The sequence below is a fragment of the Frankliniella occidentalis genome, unplaced genomic scaffold, assembly GCF_000697945.3.
Source record: "Frankliniella occidentalis isolate FOCC.00 unplaced genomic scaffold, Focc_3.1 Scaffold62, whole genome shotgun sequence".
In the NCBI taxonomy this organism is placed as follows: Eukaryota; Metazoa; Arthropoda; class Insecta; order Thysanoptera; family Thripidae; genus Frankliniella; species Frankliniella occidentalis.
Window position 1 is genome coordinate 1,128,891 of NW_026267192.1, and position 11,070 is coordinate 1,139,960.

The 11,070-nt window shown below is 50.4% G+C and overlaps 1 protein-coding gene across 4 annotated transcripts in view; it reads left to right on the plus strand.

The window, feature by feature from the left end:
- LOC113213791 (matrix metalloproteinase-14) overlaps positions 1–9,697 on the plus strand; it is a 47,522-nt gene extending 37,825 nt beyond the window's left edge. The window contains exons 4-10 of one of the 4 annotated variants that reach the window (XM_052268014.1): positions 1,162–1,467; positions 1,868–2,016; positions 2,992–3,163; positions 3,550–3,828; positions 4,104–4,285; positions 4,837–5,104; positions 8,315–9,697. In XM_052268014.1, the coding sequence (XP_052123974.1) occupies positions 1,162–1,467; positions 1,868–2,016; positions 2,992–3,163; positions 3,550–3,828; positions 4,104–4,285; positions 4,837–5,104; positions 8,315–8,442 (1,484 nt within the window). In that variant the 3' untranslated portion in view covers positions 8,443–9,697. Of the gene's footprint in view, positions 1–1,161; positions 1,468–1,867; positions 2,017–2,991; positions 3,164–3,549; positions 3,829–4,103; positions 4,286–4,836; positions 5,105–7,571 lie in introns of all 4 variants that reach the window. The other 3 variants (XM_052268015.1, XM_052268017.1, XM_052268016.1) reach the window with 3 other exon arrangements.
- The last annotated feature ends 1,373 nt before the right edge of the window (positions 9,698–11,070 follow it).

Sequence of the window (11,070 nt, forward strand, 5' to 3'; positions counted from 1 at the left end):
ATTATTTCGAGTGTCATACAGACTACGAACGCCTGTGAGTATGACGTATACCGGGTGTCGTTGCTCTCGCGCCCAACTTCAGCGCTCGAGTGCGTGTGAAAAGTCTTAGCAAAAGTATTTCCCATACTACCCACTAAAGGGAGGCCCCGAGGGCCGCCGGGTTAGGTGTAGTGCAGTGTGAACGAGTTCCTTTAGCGAGCCAGTTGCCGCATGCCTCTACCCCAAAACGTGCATCCCTACTTAAAATCTTTGCCCAGCCCCGCGTGGCCTACCAGAGCGGACGAGGCTGCGTCTCCATAGGCAACCCCCTGCGGTGGCTGCGCGGGCGCGAGGCGGGCCTGCCTATCCCCGGCAGGTCAGGGGCCCCCCGCCGAGCCCCGCTGGCGGGATCGCCTTCGCGCCGCTCCACCCCGCCGCCGGGCCACGCCAGACCAGACCGTCGTAAACAAACTTAAGTCTCCTTTGTCGCCCAGCCTCGGCCCGGCCCGGCCCAGCCCATGCTGCGGGCCGCGGGCTCCGGGCCGGTGCTGCCGCCGGACGCGCCCGCCGCCGCGCTCGTCGCGCAGGCCCGGGCTGTCAGGCTTGGCTCCTGGACGGATATGGATGGCGACCGCGGCTGGTCCCCCCTCCCCCCTCCACCACCCACTACCCACCTCGGAGCCAGGGCCAGGGTGGACCCGGCGCCCGGCCCGCAGATGCAGCAGCTCGTTTCGCCGTTTCGCCGCCGACAGCCAAAAGTGGCGGGGCGAGAAATATTCGCCATGTCGCTAATAATCCCTTATCTATTGCCACCCACTTGGCTGAGGCGTTCGGAAACTGTTCAAAACTAAACTGCGTTGCGCTGAAATGCGTCTAGTTGGCATACTTAGTCAAATTTGGCGTGCCCCATTCGAAGGCAGGACTTACCCGCTACTATTTTGAACCGATGCGGCTTCCACTGCTGGTGGCTAAAGGCTGATCGGCTGAGTTTGGTTCCAAATCTATAGCACTCCAACACGCGTCTGCTTGTCGAGCCAAACCCTGTACTGAGTCCAGAAATACAGCACCACACAAACAATTAGTAGGATTTTAAATAAGTGGCGCGAAAATCCCATTCATGTATTGTGGTTTCTTTTGTTATCTGTGTCTCAATGCTGTGTCCGATGTCCGCATGATCCGCAGGCAGCCGCTGGCGCGTCAAGAACCTGACGTACAAAATCTCCAAGTACCCGTCCCGCCTGCGAAAGCGGGACGTGGACGAGGAGATCCGTCAGGCCTTCTCGCTGTGGTCCGACTACACGGACCTCACCTTCACGCCCAAGCAGAGCGGCTCGGTGCACATCGAGATCCGCTTCGAGCGGGGCGAGCACGGCGACGGCGATCCCTTCGACGGGCCCGGCGGCACCCTGGCGCACGCCTACTTCCCCGTCTACGGCGGCGACGCGCACTTTGACGACTCGGAGCGCTGGACCATCAACTCGTTCAGCGGTAAGTCCGGCCGCTCGTGTCTCGCCTGCACTTACCAGTGGAAACGCGCTGATCGTCGCAGTCAACAACAACAACACGAACTGCCTTGTTTGTGCGCAAATTACGTCATTTTTAGGTAGAGTGGTGCCTTTTGTCATGGCAGCTGCACTCCTGCATGTGAACAGAAGTGTTCGGCAGGTCAAGATAAATGTATCCCCATAAGAAGTAACATTTTGTCTGGCAGGACTGCTACTTCATCAGTTCATCATAGGTTCCGGAAAAAGCTTATATTGTCAATAACCGTATGGCGTAAGTTCCATTGTAGGAGCCATGATAAAAAAGTAGCCCTCCCTCTAAAACTGATAATTTGTGCACCAGCGCTTTCCTCTTCGGTCAATAACCGTTGCCCTTGTGACTGCAGGCACCAACCTCAAGCAGGTGGCGGCGCACGAGTTCGGCCACTCGCTCGGGCTGTCCCACTCGGACGTGCGCGCCGCCCTCATGGCGCCCTTCTACCGCGGCTACGACCCCAGCCTGTCGCTGGACGAGGACGACATCGAAGGAATCCAGGTGACACCGGGGCTACCGACACCCGCAAGGGGGGGACGGGAAATGAGTGGAAATGAGCGGGCGGGGCTTAAAGATAATCCGTTTGCGGAATGGCTAATCGGAAGTTGCTCCTTCCGCTGTGCGTCAGTCTTCCTCCCCTTCTCTCCCTCTCGCTCCAATCAGAAGGGGGCAAGGAGGCTCAAGACAGACAGACAGACAGACAGACAGACAGACAGACAGACGGATGGATAGAAAGACGGCCGGACCGATGGACGGACAGAGTAGCCAGCAAAGCCGGTTCCGGTTCCGCTGAGGTGCTGGCCGGGTGGCCGGTACGCGGTGGGGCGGCGGCATGGGCGGAACGAAACGATCACCAGCAACCAGCATGCAGGCTGACATCACGATGGCACTGCGGAGCTCTCAGCTGGCTGCGCTGGCTGCATCGTGAAGTGTCGAATCAGGTGGTAACTCATTCCGATATCGTGAGGAGATCATGCAATCGTGTTTGTCTTTAGTCATCTGCGTTGCACGGGGTGACCTCACCTCTCTCCCCGCGGCTATCTCTCCCCAGCCCAACGCAGTAACCTGCATGTCTCCCGATAGTCTCGTAAGCCACCACTGCTGAACCAAGCGTTCAACTGTTAATCACACTTGTTAGTGTGCATGAACAGCAAGTTGAATGCTTACAAGTGTTAAACTCCGTAGTAGTACACTTGTAAGGTGATCAATTTGGTACACTGCTTTTTGTTCGACGATGATTATTGCCATTGCTTTGGAGATGGGACATTTTAAAAGCGCTTCACTCTAAATGTAAAAGGACACTTTTGTTCGTAAACAGGCGACGTTTTCGTGCACATACAGACCGAATGCAACTTTGTTTGCAACTAGTGTAGTATCGAAAATGTTTTTACACTGGTCAAGCCTTCAGTTTTTCTTGTGATCGTCCCATGTGAGTGGATAATTTTCTCGTACTCAATCGTCGAATTCATCCGCCAGGCACTCTACGGCCGCAAATCGAGGAACACGGACAGCGATAGCGATAGCGCTGGAACGTCCAACCGGCACAGCACCACCGAGGCGCCCACGGAGGAGGACGCCGAGCTCTGCACCAGCGCCTCTGTCGACACCATCTTCAACTCAGCGGACGGCTCGACCTTCGCTTTTAAGGGTGAGTCATGCGGGAGGGAGCCAAATCATCTGCTGTCTAAATATAATAGTAGTGTGTACCGGGTGTCCAGGCCAAGACATCACAGTAGGTTGGTTGGGTCGCCTATACCCTGGCTCCAGGCGCGGGGCGGGGCGCTGGCAGGGGAGTGGTGAGGGAGCGGCCATTCCCCTACCACCCGCCTACCCTCTGCAGCCCCTGTAACCAGTGCATAGGCAACCCAACGTACTGTCATATCTTAGCCTGGACATCCGGATACATCACCGGAAGTAACCGGGCGTAAAAGAATTACCTCCGAACCGGAAACAATCACCGCTGAAACAAGTTGCTGACAACTGGCAGACGAGCGGGAGCAGACGATTCAGACTCGATCTCTCTCTCTGATGCAGGCCAGCACTTCTGGAAGCTGACGGAGGAGAGCATCGCGCCGGGCTACCCGCAGCGCATCTCCAAAAGCTGGCCCGGGCTGCCCGGCGACATCGACGCCGCCTTCACCTACAAGAACGGCAAGACGTACTTCTTCAAGGGATCGCAGTACTGGAGATACACAGGGAGGAAAATGGACGGCAACTACCCCAAGCCGATCTCCGAGGGCTTCACCGGGATCCCAGACAACCTGGACGCAGCCTTCGTCTGGAGCGGCAACGGCAAGATTTACTTTTTCAAACGTAAGCGCTTGCCCATGTCAATTTCTCGACCAAACAATTGTTTGGCGTTTTGGTGACCCAGACGGACGAGCAGCGTGACAGCGGGCAGACGCTTATGACGGCGACGCTGTTCATTCCTGTCAACGCTCGGCTGCCTCCGATATCGACACCAATAAAATCGACAACCGCTGTCCCCCACTGGGCGGGCCTGGCCTGGCTTGGGGCGGCATCGCCCCCCACGCCACGCCACGCCACGCCACGCTCCGCTGTTGCACCCAGTCACTTTGTTTTCGCAGGCGACAAGTTCTGGCGGTTCGACCCCTCGTCACGGCCCCCTGTCAAGAACACGTACCCCAAGCCCATAGCCAACTGGGAGGGGCTGCCCAACGACCTGGACGCCGCGCTGCAGTACACCAACGGCTTCACGTACTTCTTCAAGGGCGGCCAGTACTACCGCTTCAACGACCGAGCGTTCGCCGTGAGTCTGCGCCGCGCCCCAGCGCCGGGCATCTAGGACTGTTAAGAGGGCGTGCACAACTCACGTCATTTTAGGGGGTCGGTCACTTTTTTCTCGGGCCTCCGATCGATCTACGGGCTGGTTATCGAAGTGCTGGGAACGATAGTCCTGCAGAAAAATGTCACCCAACCTACGGGGACACTTATCATGGCCTTCCCAGCGTCTCTCCACTGGAAAAACAAACGTTACCGAGGTAACGTTTCTTGACGCGACCAAACCAGGTAACGTTTGGTGATGCAACCAGTTTGTGATGGCCCTATCCTTTTGCATGGGGTAGGTTGCATCAGGAAACGTTACCGGGCTTGGTCACATTATGAAACGTTACCATGGTAACGTTTGTTTTTCCAGTGTCGTTGCAATCAACCCTGAGTTCAAATGGAGAGCCATGAACACAGTGCTTAAGCTCTAAAAATGACGTAATCCTCGCTCACGACCTTACCCTAAGCACATCATTCCCAGTGTCTGCTGAGTTAGTAGTCACAATCACCTTATCACCTGCTTCGTGTTCACAGGTCGACGTCGCCAACCCACCCTTCCCCCGGCCGGCGGGCTACTGGTGGTTCGGCTGCCGCTCCGCCACCAAAGGCAGCGCTCTCGGTAATTTGCAGTCGGAGCAGAAGGAGGTTCGCGACAAGGTGCTCTCGGCGCTGATCGTCGCCGACCCCAAGGCACCCCTCGCAGACGGAGAGGTGTCCGGGGCCGCGGCTCAGGGCAGTGCCGAGGAGTACCATCGTGACGAGGCGGAGAACGACCACGTGGACGACCTGATCCTGGACGCAGGTGAGCGGGGGGCCGCATGCTGGCAGGTAGACGGGCGCGGGGACGGACCACTCCACAGAGCCGGGCAACTTTTCACTTATCAGAGACGTCTGGCAGAAGTAAGTGAGAGTGGGAGGAGCGCTTTGATTTGACCGTTCGATGAGGGCAGTCATCGATCACAAGAGAAAGGCAAGTTTTATTAAATGTCCAGAGTTTCCCGATGACTTTCTCACAATGGGGGAAGCAGAAGAACAGACAAAAATTAATATAAAAATATACGTCTCGCTTAAAAAAAAAAGTGGTCCGTTTCCAAAGCCCTGCATGAACGCGGATCGGCGTTTAGAATATTTACATTACATTGAAAAAGTAACTCGAATATCAACTGACTAATTTGCATTGAAATGTCATGCCCGAATATAATTGTAATAACAATAACGCAGTAATTTTTTGAGTCAAGGCGTGTTGACTGTACATATTAGGAATGAAGCATGGTACGTACAATAAGCACTGTACAATTTCAGTTTGTGCACCGCTCGTTAAAACTCACCCAGCAAATAAAAGTAATAGGATTTTCAGAAAGTCGTAAACATTTTTCTGTTAAATTTTTGAAACTATATTTATTGCATGGTAACACTTTTATCATATCGATCAAATCTTTTTGCAGCAGGTGCTACCCAGGAATTTGAAAAAAATTGGGGTGGGGGATTTGACCTTTCCGCAACCGAGCATGATTAATTATATTTGCAGCACTAATACCTTCAGGATGTTTCTTTTTTTTTCTTTTTTTTTCTTTTGAAAATGTTAGGTTTCACTTAGAAAATTGTGTTTAAAGGGTGTTTCAGTTTTTGCGACGAGGTATAATTTTAATGACTTACAATTCAGTTGATAGTAGTCAGTAAATTTTACAGATCTAAATTTACGCCCCGCGCGTGCTGCTACCTGTGTGCCTTCCGCTTGTCTGCCGCAAGGATTTCGAGGCTAGCAGAACAGGGTTAGGCGTGTTCCACGGGAAGGCATCGCGTATTCTGAAAAAAGATAAGAGTCCTACCAAGGGAGAAATTGAAAACGACGGGGTATCGAATCGATATCGAAATGATATTAATGGTATGAAATGAAGTGTGTCGACTACTTCATATGATCAACATAAAACTCGATAGTTTTCTGCTATCGTTTCGATATTACCATTTCTCATTGGTAAAGAGCACTCTAAAATCTAACAGAAGATGTCTTCCCCTAACACTCCTCACCTACGGCTTAGAATATTAATTTAACATGCTCATGAAAGATGTTCAAGATGCACTCACTTTCACTTGCACGTCACATTTTAAACAATTGCACAGTTTTGCACTTCACGTAGTAAATAGTTTTTTCTGTCTATGCTTTTCTTTTGCACTCATGTTCAAACATCTAGTAGTTAGCATCGTGATGCACCGACACGTCGAAGCTTCCGTCTCTTCTGTTCCAGACGGAGTTCTATTCCGTACCTTCATGCCTGGATTTTCCTCTGTATTTCGCAAATTATTTGGCAATCATTCTCACGGTATTTCAACATAGTGCGTGTGCTACCCGGGTTTCATTTTTTGCCAACCTAATATAACAAATTAATTGTACTAAAACATCTAACTCCGAAATCCAAATAATCATAGTGCTAACCCAATAATCGTATGAAATTTTTATATTGTGCAACTAAATCTAGCGATAACGACATTTTTGTTCCATTTTTTCATTGAGTTTTTAGCATTTTTATACTTTTAATCTGGTTTTTACCTCACTCAACGAATGTGTATTTTTTCCAGTATAGTGTGGTTTTTTGTGGCATTACTCTTCCTCTTCTTGCACTCCCCACCCCCTTCTCTCTCTCACACCCTCAATTAGTAGCTCCAGCCCGTTCTTCCCTGAAACGGGAAGAAATGGCAAGGGCTGAGGTAAAAAAAGGGAATAATAGTACACCAACTTTCTCCTTTTCACCATATTGCATGCGATGTTTGAAGGGGTAATGGAATTGGGTGCGTGCAGTGTGAGGTGTGTGTGCGTGTGCGTGTGCGTGTGCGTGTGCGTGTGCGTGTGTGTGTGTGTGTGTGTGTGTGTGCTTGTGCGTGTGCGTGAAAACGTTTGTGTGCGCACCCGTTTTATTTGTGTGTAGATTTGCGTAGTATTTGGTTTGTTTGCATCCGTGTTTGCGGGATAGTGGTGAACCCTTCAGTACGTGCACTTTGGCTTGTTTGTTTATATGTTATATGCACTGGCTCTACGGTGTGTAGATTGTTTTTGGGGCTAGTTTCATCATAAACCACACACATTTGATGCATGCGCTGTCGGCTGAGGTATCGTAAACAAAAATACTTTACTTCCCCGAGAGCCTGGCGCGCGCGTTTGCGTCTGTGTGTGTTTTCAATGCACGCATGCATCCACTCATTTGAATCAATCAGTCCTACATTACATCTTGTCGGGTGTTTAACGCCAACCCTGTCCACCTGATTATTTCCAGGCCGATAACAGCATCGGATGGGGTTCCCCCACCATACTCAGCCCCGCCGCGCCGCGCCCCAGCCGCGTCGAGCCGTGTTGTGTTGTCCACTCTGTCCTGAGCTACCGTTTGAATGTGGACGACGTGAGTGTGTGAATGCGTGAGTGTGTGTGAGAGCGTGGTGTGCTGCTGGTGAGGATGGGGTCAATTGTTTTCGTGTGTGCATGTGTGGCTGACCATGACTGAGAAACGAAATGCGTGTGGGTAGGACATGTGTTGTACTGTTCGTTGTCGGCTGTAGACTATGATCTAGAGGGTGGAGTCAGTTTCTGTGAGGGGCGCACGGACTCCTTTCGTATTTTCTATCGGGTTGTGCTTTTTCGATTTCCGGTGTTTTCTGATATACTTATAATGTCGGCAAGCCGCAGTCCAACCGACTCGGTCGACTTTGTTGTTAGGTTTTATATTTGTTGTTTTTTGTTCTCTATTTTTTCTATATGTCGTGAATGGAGTCAAATTAATGTATTGTGTAGACGTCTGTTATCTAAACCAGTGCGGGTTGGGGAGGGTCTTTGTAAGCAAGTGAGTCGTGTTAACGTATTATGTGGGATTGCATGAGAGAGGACGGTGGTGAGAAAGATGAGCGCGCCCGGTACACATCTGATTGGTACGAGAGAGAGAGAGAGAGAGAGAGAGAGTTGGGGGAGGGGAGTGCGGAAAGAGTCGAGTTGCTAGAGGAAGACAACATGACGTGTTGCTTTTAGCTGGCCCCTCTGGTGAGGACAGGAGTCCGCACGACGAGGAGCAGCCCACACCTTCAACGGCGGCCACCACCTTCTCGTCCGCCCTCTGCGTCCTCGCCTTCAGTCTGGTTTTGCACCTGCTCGTGTAGCTGGAAGTCGTGGACAGAACGAGCAATCCGTGTTCCAAAAGATGTTGCCTCGAACGCTGGTCGGTCGAGCAGGAGCTCCGTCGGTTAAGGCGCGCTTGGGCGATGTGCGACCAGGAAAAGTGCGCCCATGACGTTCACGCGTTGGCTCAAGACTTGAACAGGTTGTCATCCTTTCTCGGAAAGTTTGACTCGTTGTCGCAATGGCGACCGAGATCTCAGACATATCAAGAGTGAAGCAGTGCCCTATTCTTCCTCGTACCATTTTATTTTTTGCGGCTGGACTATGCATAGTTTCGATCATTGTAAGAATTTGTTAAAATGATGCCGTTTTCTACAGCTATTTTTACCTTTATCTAAAACCTAATCTAAATTATTAATCAGTTGGGGGTTCACTATATCGTTATTTGATGACAGTGAGAAGAATGTATTAAAAGTAGCACTTCAAATCAACGCAGTTACGATTTCGGGCCATTTTTTTGCGGGATGGTGCTTGGCATTTTTAAATGTGTTGTTTTATCAGAACCATTCTTGATTGTCCTTAAACACATTGGGCGTAGTGTTTTATATGTTTTTTCATTAAATATACGTTTTAAGTTCGTGTCCTTACCTTTTTGAGAAGTACTTTAGCCAACATGACTGACATTATGTGTTTATTGTAGCTGTAAGAAACGTATCGTTTCTGGAAAACGTTCTTACAATTCCGGTAATACAACCGCTGCGAAAACGCATTTCTTTTACCAGTGCATCTAGAACTGATATGACTCAATATATAGGGACCATTAATCGATACTTTATTAGTACAATTACTATTTGATTTGAGTGTAACATCACATTTGGGTTGTGTATTTTTATATCTGTCTCTGACCGTTTCTTGATAAAGACATAAATTTAATCGGGAATGTTTACAATAAATTAGTTTAAATTAAAGAGAAAAATATTGTTTCCGTCGGGGGATGAAACGCAGAGTAGCATTTAGACCTAATTTCTCGATTATGTGAATTGTGTAAATGTGTGAGTGAAAATTTGCCTGCGTGAGTGTGAAAATGTGATATTCGTAGAGCGTCATTAATTAAGAAAGATGACTGTGATCCATGTACCTAGTTGTTCAAGTTGCTATTGCGCGCAGCTCAAAATGTACATATACATCATTAATCATATTGTACATTACAATTGTGACATTTTAAAGCTAGCTGCTCTAGTTCTTTACTTTCTTTGTGCGAAAGAGAAGAAAATAAATTGTTGGCAAAGATGTCAATGGTTGTGTTTATTAAATATGGTGTCCTCCTGCTCTCAAATTAACAGGCATGTGTGTAAATACAAACTGAACACATTCGCATGGAAAAACTACCCGGTGTTCAGGTGTTCAGGCTAAGACATGACAGTACGTTGGGTATATCCTAATATGCACTGACTGCAGGGGCTGCAGGCGCCAGGCGTTTGGCGGGGGAATGCAACCCTTGCAGCTCCTGCAGTCCCTGCAGCCACTGCAGTCAACGTACTGTCATGTCTTAGACTTGGACACCCGATATTACGCATTGCAAACAAATATTCCACATGAACGGGACACACAATATGCAATAAGATGTTTCAAGAATATGATGGTACCCGATACAGAGTTAAATAAAAATGCCCACAACCACCGAGGGGAAAAAATGACTTGATTTTGGATAATCCCGCATCGAGGCAATATTTAGGGGGTGCAATTCATTATTCATTTATTCTGGTGTTCGATAGGGTTCACCCGCAAAGTATGTCTATATCTTCTAAGATTCGTCCGGCAGATTACAGGAGCTCGGCCCCTGCGAAACTCAGGGTAGGCCATCCCGCAATACACACATGCGCTGCGGGCAAGATGTTGCCTACCGCTCAGGCGCTAAGAGAGAGTGCAGAGCAGGCTATACTTTGGCGAGGTTCCTAACGGTGACTCACGGGCATACCTTCTGGATTGCAAGAACTGAGGTTTGATGATTTATAGTGCCCCTTAAAATTTCATGTCAACAACTCATTTTTTGAGCGATCGTCGTTACAGACACATGCGACTTTTTGTTTGTCTTTGGAGGACTACTAGACTTCGCTATTGCCACCTACTAACAATAAGTGGGCATAGAAATGGACTGGTAGGCGAGTAACTGGCTACGTCCGAATGGTCGTTGTGTCATACGAATCCCAACCTCACAGCAGCCCTCACTGCGCTCGGAGCGTCCTACCCCATGCAGACTCCGCTCGTCCGCCCTCTTCCACGCCCCTTCAGCCCCCCTCTCCTCCCCCTCTTCATCCCCGTCCCCCAACCCCTTCCCATCCCTCCCGGGCGGATCTGGGTCTGGGTCTCAGGCTGGCCAACCTAGCTAGGCTGTACCGGGCAGGGCGGAGGAACTGCGGGGTGCTGGCGGGAGAGGCGCGGGGGTAGGGGTGCGTCGAGGAGAGTGCTCCAGGCGAGAGGCTGGGGGGGAGGGGGGGCAGTGTGGTCCAGCGGGGTGTGGCGGTGTGAGGGCGGGGAGGCAAGCGCAGCCTGAGCAGCACCCCTTGTAAATCGGGCGCGCGCGTTTGCGTCTGTGTGTGTTTTCAATGCACGCATGCATCCACTCATTTGAATCAATCAGTCCTACATTACATCTTGTCGGGTGTTTA